Source organism: Aulonocara sp. 'chitande type north' Nkhata Bay, linkage group LG15, assembly GCF_057382095.1.
Source record: "Aulonocara sp. 'chitande type north' Nkhata Bay isolate Kocher_YH1m ecotype deep benthic linkage group LG15, A_spYH_male_GT1.1, whole genome shotgun sequence".
Taxonomy (NCBI): Eukaryota; Metazoa; Chordata; class Actinopteri; order Cichliformes; family Cichlidae; genus Aulonocara; species Aulonocara sp. 'chitande type north' Nkhata Bay.
In genome coordinates, this window is record NC_141358.1 from 41,486,911 (window position 1) to 41,502,234 (window position 15,324).

Genomic DNA, 15,324 nt, shown 5'->3' on the forward strand with positions numbered 1-15,324 from the left:
ATTTGGCAAGGAGTAGGTTTTATTGGCCGAATATGTACAAAGATATTGAGTTTTTCATCACACAGGTGTGCAAATGTAATATTCAGAAAAAACCTACAGTTCAGTGTAGGGCCCCCATGTGTCACATGCCGGCTACTGCACCCTTTGAAATGGTTTCAATAGACTATGTTCATCTCGAAAAGAGCAGGGGAGGGTATGAGTATATTTTAGTGTTACAGGACAACTTCACCAAGTTTGCTCAAGCCTACCCTACACGCAACAAATCTGGCAAAACAGCAGCAGACAAAATTTTTAATGACTTTTCCTTGAAATTTGGTTTTCCTGGTAAATTACATCACGATCAAGGCAGAGAATTTGAAAACCATTTATTCAAACAGCTGCAGAAGTACACAGGAATAGCCAATTCAAAGACCACACCCTACCATCCACAGGGGAACCCAGTGGAAAGGTTTAATCGCACCTTGCTGTCAATGCTCCGGACCCTGGATGAGGAAAAGAAAGGAAACTGGAGTGACTATGTAAACAAAGTTGTGCATGCCTATAATTGCACAACTAGTGACTCGACAGGGTACTCGCCCTTTTATTTACTCTTTGGTAGACATCCACGTCTCCCTATTGATGTAATTTTTGGACTGAGTGAGACGAACAAATGCAAATCATATGAGGATTATGCTCACAAATGGCAACAACAAATGAAAGAAGCATATGACATTGCATCCAGAAACATTAAAAAGACTCTGGCAAGAGGGAAATCACATTATGACCTGAAGAGACAAAGTGCTGTACTCTCACCTGGGGACAGGGTACTTGTCAGGAACATGTCAGAGAGGGGAGGCCCGGGAAAGTTACGCTCCTATTGGGAGGATCAAGTTCACATAGTGATCTCTCAAAAGGGGGAAAACAGCCCTGTTTATGAGGTTAAGCCGGAGCGTGGTGCTGGGCGAGGCCGTATCCTCCACCGCAACATGTTAATGCCCTGTAATGCATTACCGCTTCCCACAATAACAAGAACTGAACGAAGCCACACTACACAGACACAAAAACAAAGAGACCTACAAGACGCATCGAACCATATAGAGAGCTCAGATGATGAAGAACAGTATTGGTCTCAGAGAGTGAGGCACCACCACTGTCAGCCTCAAGGGGATTTAATGGTGTCTGCACCTGCTACTGAACTGGACCAGGACCTTCAGCGAAAGAGCACGGAGCTTAGAGTGGATGCTGAAGAGTTTCAAGTAGAAATGGTGAATGGACAAGGTAACGCTGAACATGACACCTCAGCATCATCAGACACTGTTGCTTCGCCAGGTCAGCCCAGTGAAATGAACCCAGAACTGTCGGAACCGCAGCCGAGAAGATCTCAGAGGGAGAGATGTCCACGGAAAATATTGACTTATGATGCGTTTGGGCAACCAGTTCAAAGAGCAATTGGTCACAGTGTTAACCCATTGTATGCCAGTGCAGCAGCACCGCCATTCTATGACCAGTTTGGAGTACCTTGGGCAGCTCTACAGATGCCTTACTATGCAGCTTATGTGCCAGTTAGTTATTATTGAACTGTGAAAGAGTTTTTTTGAATTTAAATGATGTTACTTTTCAAAAATGTATGGGGACTTACAAGGCCTTACCAATATGGTGACACAAGTATTTGATACTTTTGGGATGGTAGCGTAAGACATTGGATCGTTATGTTTGATGAGGTTAATTGTGATTAAATGGTTACTATCTAAGTTGATAAGCTCCGGAGCACGTGATAAAGTGATAGTAATGTCTTAGAGGGTAATAATTGTATGTGGACTGTTGGAAACAACTCAGCATTGTTATAAGCCGATGCTTATCTGGTAAGAGAGTAACATGTGATTCTGTCACCTGAGGTCCAATAGTGCATCATGAAAGTGATCTTAAAGCACTGCTAAATCCTATTCCAACTTACGCCATCTCTACGTTGTCACAAGGAAAAGAGAAGTATAGTTGTTTATTTTTGTTTCTTATTGTCATGTTTCCTCAATGTTGGGACAACATTTATTTAGCAGGGGAGGAATGTAGCACTTGGTAAAGTGTAAAGCTAAAATATGTCCAAAACATTGCATAAATCTGTTGGTATTTGTGTTATTCAACTATATGTTTGGATTTTTGGCTGCTACATGTTTTTCCACCAGTAGGGGGCAGTCACGAAAAAAGAAAAAACTATGTTCGAAAAAGGAAAAGAAGAAGAGTGTATTTTTGGGCTCTGTATGTGAAAGCCACGGTTCTGAAGTACCCAAATAAACTCGGTTCTGCTGTTTACACCAAGTTGTCCTGGAGTGGTGTAACATTTTGCTGGTGTCTGAGTCCTTACTTTGCAGGCTTAGCTTTGTGTTTGGGTCTTTCTGTATTTTAGTATTCATAGTTTGGACTCTGATACTCACGGACTGGCTTCTTTTGTTTGTTTGTGATTTTGGTTTATTCCATTCTTATCACCCTCAGTGTTTCCTCACTGTATGTTATGTTGTAGTGTGATGTTTGTTTATTTAATAGTCCTTCTTTTGGCTATTTATTTATTTTGTCTTTCTGATAGTTTTACTTCTCCTGTCCTGTGTTCAATTATCCATGATTATCTCATGTGTAAATCTATAATCAAGCCGTCCCCCTTTATCCATGTCTTAGCATTTATCTACCCTCCCTGTGTGGCTTGTTTGTGTATTTCGTCTTTCCCCAGTGGACTTACTATTTTTGGTTCTGTGCATGAACCTAATAAATGTGTTTTTCTGTTTTACCCCTGCCTGCTTCTGAGTCCTGCATTTGGGTCCCTTTTCCTGCACTATATGACAGCAGAAACAGGAAGTGACATCCATCCAGCATAAGGGACTCTGTTCCCTCCATTTAAAGACAAATAAACGACATTTTTTGTAAAGTGAAATAATGCGTTGTTGGCGATTCTTTTGTAACAGGAAGGCTGTACAGTATTCTGATTTACAGAATCAAATACATTTCTGTTCATTTGACCAACTTAACTCATTCTTGTAAACAGATCAATGGATTTCAATTATAAACCATGTTGTATGTGAACACATGAGACCATGATGAATAACACACTGCCACATTAGGGCGTAGAGTAAAATATGCACAGTAGTTGTTTTTCTCCAGTTTCCTCCGTTTGCTTTGCTTTTTCTTTATTACAGGTTGGAGACTAAATGCAGTATGAGCTTTAGATACTGAAGTATTTCAGTGCTACACTTTGAAATCACTGATCCCACTTCTTCACAGAAGAAGTGGTGTGAAGGTCCTTCAGACAGCAGGGAGGGAGCACGCTGCCTACAGAAAACTGGACTGGCTTTTCAGATCCTTGCCCCTGCTGTTCCTTTGATAAGTCTGGTTTAAAGCTCCCCAGATCAGCTGGGTTGGTAAACATGAGTGTGCTGTGTGCAGCGTACGAAAACACTTTGAAGGATTTCTGTTTTCTTTCGGCACAACACATTTTCTTTGATGGGTTAGCTGTGTTAGTATGCTTTGAACAAACTAGGTTGCGACTTATTGTCCAAGCATGTCTAAAGGCAGATTAATGTTTACACTGGAAATTGGGGTGAAAAGGCTTCTGTGAGAGCTTCCTCCAGGCTGCATCTCTGTCTGCCTGATTCACCTCTAGCACTTTGGTGTATTTGCATTTGTGTTCATAGAGAAATAAATTGCACAAATGCAAATGTCAGGCACGGACGTACCAACAGTGTTTAAAACTCACTTTTATCTTCGTTCTAAAATGATTGCACCGTAGCTGAGAAAAAGGTTCAGCTGGTTTTGTAACAAGATCAATGTTAGCCTGAGACGAAGTTAAAAAATATTAGAAATTTAGGATAATATCAGACTTCAGCTACAACGTTCTCACACAAGACTTGAATAAATAAATGAATGAATTACTAAACAATACAGATCAACAGATGGAGACAGAAAACAGGCAAAGCAAATAAGTATATTAAATCAATATCACACAGAGTAGCTGTGAAAACCTTGCAAGATGCAAGAGCGTGCATGTCCCTTAAAGGGGGCTGGTTACTGGTTTGAGAGTTGCATACACGAAGATGGTTTCCAGCAATGTCACATGATCTGAAACAATAGTTTTTGAGCATGCTGCAGTATTTGTGTTAATGTAAGATAAGGTCTACCTGCAGTGAACCACCATGGGTCCGGCATCTTGAGGATTGCAGGACTTGATTCTGCGTAGAAAGGCCAGTGTTGGGGTCGGATACTCAGGGACTCCATGGTCCGGCCAAGCCAGAAACTGGAACTGTCGAACTTCTCTTTTTTCACTGGAGCCATTCTGTTGACACATTTACTCAAGTTTGTCACTCATAAAAACAGACCCCAACACACTAATGTGATTATGAGGCTAAAAGATTCACTGGCATAAATTCGATTATCTGAATGATTAATGCAAGAACTTCTTATTATTTGTGCATCACAAATGCACTCTGAGCTGCACTCAGAAGCACACAAAGTGTCCTTGGTGTATGATGACGTTTTCATAGCTTTATCAGTGACAAACATAATATCAGGCACAACACATTTTTTTTCCCCAATTCAGGCACCAAGGCCACAATCTGCTTAGACCAGGGGTGTCCAAGCTCGTGGTCCATTTTTAATTGGCCCGCAAGTAATTTCATAAATAGAATAGCCGCACTTGAGTGTATTGCACTTCTTAGTTTTAACACCAGGGGGAGCTACTGTTGATCAAGGCAGTTGCTCCACCAAAAAGGACATCACAGAAGAAATTTACCCCCAAGTTACTAAACAGGGCAGAACCAAAGAAGCGAAAAGTAGAAAGTGAGTGCAGAAAATTTCAGACACGGTGGGAGAGTGAAGATTTCTTCAAAGAACTCAAGGGGAACCGTGTCTGTTTGATCTGCACTGAGACTGTGGTAGTTATGAAAGAGGATAATGTACGACGTCATTATGAAACCAAACATCAGGCCTGTGCATCCGACACTGGTGCTGAGCCAGAGCAGAAAGTAACTCTCCTGCAGGGTCAGCAGCAGTATTTATTTCGTGCTCAAATTGTCCAGGAAAAGGCTCCAATAGCGAGCTATGAGGTCGCCCAACTCATCGCGAGACATGGCGAGCCTTTTTCAGATGGAGACCTCATCAAACATGGAAACCATGTAACACGGCCTCGTTAAAGTCACCGAAATAATGTGTCCGAAAAAGTGCAGAACTTCAACAACGTCAGCGTGTCCAGAAATCCAGTCGTGCGACTCACTGAAGACTCGTCAGCCAACATTAAACTGCAACTTTCTGCAGGGAGTGGACGAGAGCACGAGCGCTTTAAAAATATATTCCACAGTACCCGTGTGTTAATAAGCATGCATGTGCAGATACACATGCTTCAAATATCAATGATGCGCATCAATTCTGTCACTACCCTGCTTTTGCACCACTTTCTTATCTGCATTTTTCTTGTTAACACACAGAGTAATACAGTAAAGTTAAGGTTATATACCTAATTTCTAGTAAGTGGCCCCGCCCCTCCTATATTTTTATGTATGTGGCCCTCAGTGAAAAAGGTTTGGACACCCCTGGCTTAGACTCTTAAGTACTTTCTAGACAAGAAAGAATATTTTCTATCCTTTTAAAGCTGCGGAAGCCTTAATCAGCACGGAGTGCTGCAGGGATGACCTTTTTTGTAGGCCAACCCAGAAGGTAGCATGTCTTTAGCATCCCAATGACTCCTTTGTCAGTTCCTTATAAAAAAGTATGTGGCTTTTGGATTATCAGAGAAAAAAGGTTCTGTGGGAAACACTAGTTTATAATACTTGCACACTGGTGAGCAGAATTAGGTCCATGAGCTAAAGACATTTTGTGATTTGCAATTGCGAGAGTTCAGCAATCTGTTTGTTAAGTGATTAAATTATGATCCTGTTTCCATTTTTCCTCGGATGTATGAAGCAGTCTCAGATCATTTTACTGAAATTGAAAGAATTTGGACTTGTTTTCGTTCTTTGTTATGCTTCGGTTTTTATTTGCTTTTGAACAATGAAGGATCTGGAAACGACTGATGAAGCGAAACTTAACAAGCGGATAAAAAATGACTCTCCTTTGTTTGCTGAAAGTAAACTGAATATACAGGGTGAAAATACAGATACTTAGTTTATTAGTATTGGTGTTTAATTTTTCTACGTATTTTTTATATGTCTGGGTCTACTGTTAGTGAAAAATAGTGACTGATGTGATTTAACCTCCACCAGGCGGTTGCCAAACTGCATAGCATAAATTTAGAGATAGGTTACAGTTAAGCCGTATGCTAACGAAGCTTAATCTCAACAACAGAAGATTCTAACTTTTAAGCAATTTTCAAACAGTCCAGTGGACTAAGATGTGACGCTGGCTTCCAGCCATACCACCCTGAGCACACCCAGTCTTGTCTGAGCTTGGAAGCTAAGCTGGGTTGGTCCTGGTTAGTGTTTGGATGGGAGGTCGCTTGTGCAGCTGTGGGCTCAGTAGACAGAACTGGTCGTCTACTAATTGGAAAGTCAGAGGTTTGATCCCTGATCTGCAAGTCAAAGTATCCTTGTACCAGATACTGAACCCTGAGTTGCTCCTGGTGATCTGTGTAACTAAATGAATCAACAGCAACATGGTGGTCTTACCTTATAGAGGGCAAACGTTCTCACACTGTACGTAGCCAGCTCCAGCGTGTCCAACATGGTCACTTGAATCATCCCGTACGTCTCCGTGCCTCGACTGGGCCAATACTGGTCACATTTCACCTACAAACAGAGACAACGTAAAGGACTATTTAGCTCTACAACCAGTGGTGTTGGAAGTGGAGTAGGTGTTGATAGAGAGATTGGTTGGTGCAGTATCTGCAGTGATGTGACTGCTGTGCTGGACTCAGCTGGTGAAAAGAGAGAGCTGGAGATGACCTTACCTTTGGCCTCAAGCTGTAGACAGTGACTGAAAGAACAGGATCATATATGCACATGACTGAAACAAGCACCTTTCTAAAGGTGTCTGGTCTCAGGTAATACCTTGGTATCCCTCTGGAAGAGCTGAAAGAGGGGGCTGGGGAGAGGGAGGTCTGGGCATCTCTTCTGAGATTGCTGGCCTGTGACCTGGACACCTGAAATGTGGCCCTTATTTGCAGTGTTTTTGGCCACCGTTGGTCTAAACGAATGGTATTGACTCAGGGTAAGTTTGGCTTCCTCAACTACGTTCCACTGTAGACGGTGGAACTTGTGGTATTTGGGGCACAGCACATTTACCAGGGCTATATCAAAGCTAAAAGTACCATAAGTAGTCTAGATTAGGCCCAGACATACATGCCATTGGGATACCTTTTTTATCACATGAACTACCGGCAATATCGGGAGAGTTGGGTCGGGTGAAAGCCAGATTTGTTTTTTCCTACACATCAGGAAACAGCCCGGTGTGATGGATATTTAGATTCTCTAATGTTCCTCCATCAGATAATCACGAAAAAGCTCAGGGCTGTGATGCCTGTGTGGAAACAGCTTCTACAGAAAGTAGTAAAATAAGTCCTTATGCATGCTACATGTAAGGATGGAGAACTCAACAATGCTCTCACCTGATTCTCCTGATATATTCATTCCTATATGAAAATGGATTTGGAAAAGGACTCAGTGATTACATTACACAAGATTAGACCATAATCATAATCTTAGACCCTCACAACCCCAAGCTTGCAGGATGATTTACTTCACATGGCCCCCAAATGATTATTGCCAAGGAAGCTGCATGTAATAACTAATAAGAGAAACTTGTTGGTGTGTCTAATGGCAGCCTCTGATTGTATAGTCTGTAAATAATGGCAGGATGTGTTCATTTGATTGTGGGCCATGCACATTAGCAGGAAGTGTGGACAGACAGGTTGTCACCTCTGCTCTCAGGTTAGAGAGCATCTAATATTTGCTGCGCCTCTGGTTGAACCACAGAGGCTGTAATTGGCTCTGGCAGAGGGCTGATGGCCACTGTCACAAATAGTAATGGCACAGTGCTGTGGCACTCAGCTCTGCCCTGTGGTTGTGGAGTTATTAACAGTGAGAATGAGGGTTTCACATCATTACTCACATGAACGCCGTTTCTACCCTGCTACCTGCCATGTGATTCCACAGGCGGCGTGCTGCTGCTGAGCCAAGCTCATCAGTACTGCGAGTGAGCTACGTTCAGAGCAGTAAATCAGAGGATCGACAATCCTCTTCCAGCCTCCTGTCTTATATTCTCCTGTTTGTAATGTATTTTCCATTGTGAGAGAATCAATGAATTTCATCCAGACAGCAATGGAGCAAAATATTAGAAAATATATCAACTGTGCTCTGATATTCTCAAATTATGGGTTGCAGCAAGCCACCACCTCTCTCCCTCCATCAGCTGGGATGATGCGTTTTTGTATGACTACAACATATTGTGTCAAAATCAAAAATGCCTCTTTGAAATTTTCATCAAACCCAAAAACCACTTTATTTGTAAGACATTTTGCTCTACATAAAAGACAGGTTCACCTCCACTGCACCTGCACGCTAGCACGATAGTTAACAGGCAATGGAAGTAAAAATGAACATCAATGCTGAAGGAGAGGAGGAAGACCGAGTGCTTCGTTACTGAGTTTAAAGTGAGGCCCAATGTGTGTCACGTTGTATCCACATACCAGCAGAGATACGGAGCTGTGGATGTGAAACGTCCTTGAACTGAAAAGAGGCATACAGCTATAGCACAATATGTTTCTTCAAGCCAAATCTCAAAGTGATGGAGCTCGAAAAGGAGCAACACAAATAACTGACCAGGGATTTTTTGTTTTTTTGCAACTGATGCTCTTTTTGGGGGTCGCTTCGTGTCAGAAGTTTGTATGGTACACATAAACTTGATGGTTGAAGACTTTTTTGTAGTAGCAGAACATTGCACTGATAAGCACTCCTGCCTCACAGGAAGAAAGTTCCTGAAGGTGCTGCTGTGCAGATTTGCTCTGCCCGCTTCCTCACACAGTCCACAGATATGGTGTCAGGCTCATTGGTGATTCTTAATAGGTCACATGCAAGAGTCTATGCTTGTCTGTCTTTCTGCATTAGTCATGTGATGGGGACTATCAGCTTGCCCAGAGTGTATTTCACCTGAACAGCCAGGATAGCCTCCAGGAGATATGGTCCATGTGAGCCTAAGCTTGATAATTAGGAAAGTGAATAGATGGATGCCAGAGGACTAAAGCAGTCTGACACCCTTGGTTCACACACAGTCACTTACGTGTCAGGCAACTTTGTGCAGTTTGTAGTTTTCTAAATTCAACTGGACATATTCCTTTAACTTTAACTGGCAAAAACTTCATGAAGTTCTTCATAAATAAAACTGCAGCTATTAGTGAAAAAACATTTACAGCTGTCAAGTACAGCAACTGTAATAACTCCTGATATTTACTTATATTATAACGTTAAAGATTTCTTCCTCTAAACCATCAATGTGGCTTTCAGACCCCATTCCTAGAAGACCGCTCAAAGAAGCTTCCCCATTAATTATTGTTTTTAAATTTTAAATATGATGAATCTATTGCTTAATGGGCTACAGTCCACGGGCTTTTATGGTGCTGCTAATTAAACCGTTACTTTATAAAAGCCTTTACTTGACTCAGCTGTGTAAGCTAACCACAGACCAATTTATAACCTTCCTTTTATTCAAACGTTTTTGAAAACGTAGCTGACAAACACCGAACTGATCAGCTGCAGACAAATGTTTGAGTCCGATTCAGAATTCATCTCAGCACAGAAACAGCATGAATGAAGGTTACAAATGATCTTGTTTTGAGAGTCTCCTTCATATACTTTATTTTTGTAATTATGTACCGAACCACATATATATTATACATGGAATCACAGGGTTATGTGCTGGGACCAGGTCCACTTACATTATACATGCTCCCAGTCTGGATTTGGGAGACAGCCTCTCTACATTTAAGATCAGGCTTAAAACTTTTCTTTTTAGATAAAGTTTATAGTTAGGACTGGATCACATGACTCTGCATGCTCTCTTAGTTGTGCTGCAGTGGGTCTAGGCTGCTAGTGTTCTGTTATTGTTTATTGTTCTCTGTCTGCATTAGAGCTGCAAGTCTGCAAACATACACAGCCAAAGTGCACAGGATGCTACAAGCAGAGCGTCCCTGCATGTTAGACAGAGGTGTGTTTAGTGTTTATTATGTGTTTTTGATTGGAACTGCTGTAAAACAGACAGAAAACAACGTTTTATTTCCATTAACACCAGCCTCTCTCCTTACTCGCTGTCTAGCCTGCTGAACCTCAGCCACTGTCTGTCTCTTATCCACCACTCCAGATTTGAAATTTGACATCTTTCCCACTTTTTGTGCTTCTATTCATCTGGTTTTGTCTAGGTCGCTTGGTTTTGAGGTTGTTCAGGTTGTTCTGGTTTCAGATGCCCCACGCAGGAGATTCTCCCAGAGTATATAACTTCTTTAACCCCCAAAAAATAGCCCTGAAGGAAGTGCCAGAAAAAGCTTTATGTTTAGGTTCAGGCCATAAAAAACTGTCTGAAATGAATGGAGCTCACCCGTGACTTCTCCTCCAGGCGAGTCATCATAACGATGGTGCACGTCCTCTGCTCCCATACCATCCTCCAGAAGTCACTTAGCGTCTCTGGCAGCGGACCCTGGGTAGCGATGTAAGCGTTCTGTTTCCTGTACCCGTCAATGTAGTTGGCATTTATATAGTCACTACCTGGAACTCCTTAAGCAAGAAGCACAGTTGGACATAATGAGCAAACAAAAACAAATGGCAGCAGATCAGAAAATGGAGGTCGACTACTGCTTGTTTCTCACCGTCCACGGGTGTGAGGATGACCCTGGAGTGGTCGTAAGCAATAACATTTGCATAACGGTTCTTTGGCTTGTTGACCTCCAGGTTGGAGTGCTCCCAGGTGAACTGCTGTCCTGGATCAATAGACTGGACACACAAGCGTTGGGAGTGAGAGGTGGGTGAGAGAGCATCTTTACTCTTCTTTGAGAGAAGAGTGCAGGCCGATATATGTGACATAAATTCATCATCCCTCCTTCAGCCTGCAGCTCCATCATCTGGTTGATCTTTAAGCCCCTGAATCCACATTCCACTCCTAAAATCTCATCCATCCATCCACCCATCCACCCACCTACTGGTTCGGTGTGTGGTGAATCAAGGAAAGCACTGAGGTGAGGTTTAGGACAATGGCCTTAGACATGTCTTTTTCCTCATATGAGACTGAACGATGGGGACCACTTGCATCATATTTAAAGTGAAGAGATAAGGACCTGTGTTCGATTTTATTTCTCGGTACCAACAGTAAGGCAGAGGCAGGAAAGCAGTCAAACTCTAGTGAGATGGGGGTCGCTGTATTATATGAGCCGGCTGAAAAGCACCTGTGAGCAGAGGTAGAGACGCAGAGACTCACAGGAGAACAGCAAAACAAGTTACTGCTGAAGCCTAAATTATGCAAAAGTATAATGATCAGAGGCTCAGGAATGACTCATCAACTACTTAAGCTGCATAATTGAATTTGCTGAAATATGTAGTGCAGAGTCACTGCTTCAGGTGACATTTCAAAGCTGAGCAGGATGAAGTCAGTGAGTAACTACATTATGTTTGCTACCCTGATATCAACCTTTAGCTACATCATCTTGTCGGAACAATTTCATTGGACAATTTACGTATAGATTTGAAACAGTAGTTGAATGCATGGTTGGGCCAACAGAAAATATCATGTCAAAAGGAAATTATTGGATTACTAAGTGATGTTTATTGAGTCAAACCAGGTGCATGAAGAAGGCACAAATACTTCCAGCAACACATAAGAAGGGCACTAGAGAGCAAGGTCACGCCACATGTGCTGTTTTAAAGAAGCTCTGCAGAAAGTCACTGTTTTTAACGACTCCACTGAGCGGCTTTTTGTTTATGCAGTCGCCCAACAAAGGAAAGAACCTCAGTTTAATGTGGGAGGAAACACAAATCAAATGAACAAAGTTCATTTTGACCTGATGAAGAAACCAGTGTCAGCTTTATTTGTTTTTAAGTTGCTGCCTAATCACCCGGTTTGGCTATTAGTTGGGGTTCAGTGACTTTGACAGGCGGACTTGAGGAACCTGCCAGTCTTTCAATTAGCGTGCGAGCCGTTCTGCCTCCTTTACCTCTGCTGCACTCGTGAGCTGATATGAACCAGGCAGGTTTACTGCCTGTTAACAGTCTCTATCGATTGCTGGCTGTGAGCACAGGCACAGGTTTAACTGAAATGGCATTCTGCATACTGTTATTCTTGATTGATCTTTTATGCTCCAACTGCTTATCTCCCATCACCTGGAAAAAAAGAAATCTCACACACACACTTGTAAATAAACACACAGATACCGATGCACGGGAAAAATGAATCGGTGGCGAGGGCTCTAATATCCTGCTGCTTTTTCTCTTTCTGACTGGCTGCATAGCTGCTCAGCGCTGCGCTCTACAACTGATAATAATGACAATGGGGAAACAGGTTGAAAGCACATCTTATTTAACAGCCTGTTAGGTAAGGCTTCCAGTACACTGCACTGAGAAACCACTCACATTACTGCTAATGTGCTCCGCCTACATGTAGATCAGTTACTGCGATGACAGCGTAATCACTATCTGCGCTTCTACAAACAAAAAAAACAAAGCAGGTAAACACAGAGAGAGGAACAGGCCTCTGTGAAGCACATGCATGTGACAGGGTTAGCTCACACTCAGTGTGTGCAGATTTAGTGGACTGCAATTTATAACTGATTTACCTTTAATACACTAAATCCCCCCAAACGGCACAGGCACACATTACATCTATTTTATTTCACACTGTTGTTCAAACATACATAAATGTGTTCTTTGTTCACATCTTCTACAACCAGGGTTTTCCAAGTACGCCTTGTTTGCTAATTGCAGCCCTCAGCGATGTTTTGTGCGGCTTACAGCTGAATGGAAAAAGAAACTACTATGAATGTCATTCAGTCAGAGTTAAAGTCACATAAATTCATGATTACGAATGAGTACATTTCAAACAATCTAACCTCGGTAGAGGTTTAAACACTATCTATGTACAGGAAAACTGGTATTGGCAACATAAACCATCAAACATTAGCCACAAGTAACACTTACAAAACCAAATTCCAAATCTAAAGTGATTAGACTGACCAAAGACATTATGGGAGATATGGACAAAACAGCCAAGATTACTACGGGAGTTTTATGCTCCTCCTGCAGGCATGCATTTGGTTAGAGTGTTGATGTCGCCTGTGTTTTTGGTACTGTTTTAAACTTGCATTCATTGCAATGGCCACAAAAAGTTGAAAAAATAAGCTGCAAAACTATGTTTTAAGACTTTATACTTTGTTACAGATACGGACATCTGGAGACTCGCTAGTAGTCATTCCTGTTACAGTTTCTTAAAGTCCACCTAAATTATGCTGCCTGGGTCGTGTGCATAGTTGGTGCATTGTACAAACACACAGCCATGCTGACCATCAGCAAAGACCAACTAAATGCTCAGCGTCTGAGGCAACGCTAGCAGGCTAAAGTATAAACCTTACTGTATGTGAAAATACCCCACTGCTCATTTGATACATCACCTCAGGAAACACTTGCCGGACACATTTATAATCTCACTAACTAGTTTCACGTCTTATTAAATATAACATGACGTTCATTTTCTAATTTAGGGTCTCATTTAGAGGAAAAGAGACGGTACAGCTGGATAAGCTTCAGTTCGTGGCTACATTTTGATTGACTAGTCACTGCTGTATGTAATGTTTTTATTATACAGCTGGTATAAGGAACATATCTTATTCCTGCAGACATTCAACATAGTTTTCTTTTTCTTAGTTTTCAGATTAGAGGTATTATCAGATGTTTTTACTACTCTGTGTTTCAACTTTAGCTTTTTTTAAACTAAACCCATAACCTGTTTTACTAAATTAAAAAAAAGCTTGAATACACTGATGTCATATGTAAACTAGAGCTGCCACAAACTATTATTTTGATAGTCGACTAGTCACCGATTATTTTTGCGATTAGTCGACTAATCAGATCATCATCCATTGGATGTAAAACGTACAGCTTATTGCACCAGCAGCATCTGCTCTTATATAACTATCATTAGCTTACAGCTTTAAGTGTTTAAGGTCTGTGCTAACTAAAAATAAAGACAAGATGATAGTTTATTAAATTTTAATGAAGTTTTCAGATTGTTTCGGTGGAGTTTAATAAACTCCTTGCTATCTAAAATATAACGGGACACCGGAGTAAATTCTCCAGCATCTCACACTTCTGATAATCAGCTGTCTGCTTGATGTTTATTCAGCTGTGTAAAAACTATAACTTTAATCTCAGCCAAACCGATTTACTCAGGAACAAATAAAATACTGAAAAAAGCCAAACAATAACATTTGTAAGTTATCTAAGTGACTCATATATATTTAACCTGAGTAGCGAAAGACGGCGGTGGGTTTGAAAACGATCTGCCAGGAGTCCGGTGTTCTCACGGCGCTAGTGACCTAGCCCCCGGCTCGCTAACGAGCTAGTGGGTAACAGACGTCTCCGAAAACGTCGGAGCGCTTTTGAAAATATGTGGTGTCTTGATAAACTGAGCAGATATTTGAGGTTTACACAGCTACATTCTCGCCTGAAAATATGTTAAACGTTTATTTTGTGACCCAGAAAGAATAATAAGAGTAATATTAAAACTAACTAGCTGCCGCCATTGTTGGAAACTGAGCAGGGCCGCGCTATGAATTCTGGGACACAGCTTCCTCTTCGGAGTTTAACGGCAGCTGGCATCCTTGTACATGCAGTGCTGCCATCTTCTGTTTCAGTCCGTTATTACACTCTTAAATCCTGCTACTTATTCCTGCGTCTTTGGGATCTTACAAAGCTTCAAACGACGCGTCGACTATTAAATCAGTCGTCGACGATTTTGATAGTTGACGTAATCGTGACTAGTCGACTAATCGTGGCAGCCCTGATGTAAACACAGCTTCATTAATAACACCTCAGCTGTAGTTAAGTGTAGATTATCTTGAGTGCACACACACAGCATTGCAGAGGTTACACATTCCTGCTCAGTAGGCAGCTGGTGTTGGTTTTGGTTTGTTTCTTTTGGTTCATCTTTGAACAAAGTTTCAAACCCCCCCACTGTCACCACCCCGCCTGCTGTGCAGGCAGCAGAAGCCAGAAAATGAAATAAAAAAGAAGCAGTGACAGTCACACTGCAGCACAGGCATCAGTACTTGTGATTGACTGGAAGTTCAGCAAAAATATTTTAGATAACATCATCAACAGACACATCAGTTTTTAATATACGATT

General features: G+C 41.6%; 1 protein-coding gene across 7 annotated transcripts in view; it reads right to left on the reverse strand.

The window, feature by feature from the left end:
- The window catches only part of ptprfa (protein tyrosine phosphatase receptor type Fa), a 353,347-nt gene that overhangs the window by 21,025 nt on the left and 316,998 nt on the right, over window positions 1-15,324 (reverse strand). For all 7 annotated transcript variants that reach the window (XM_086263516.1, XM_086263515.1, XM_086263514.1 and 4 more), the window contains 4 exons: window positions 10,805-10,928; window positions 10,537-10,712; window positions 6,618-6,737; window positions 4,140-4,294 (listed from right to left, as the gene is read on the reverse strand). In XM_086263516.1, coding sequence (XP_086119642.1) covers window positions 4,140-4,294; window positions 6,618-6,737; window positions 10,537-10,712; window positions 10,805-10,928 — 575 coding nt within the window. The remainder of the gene's footprint in view (window positions 1-4,139; window positions 4,295-6,617; window positions 6,738-10,536; window positions 10,713-10,804; window positions 10,929-15,324) is intronic.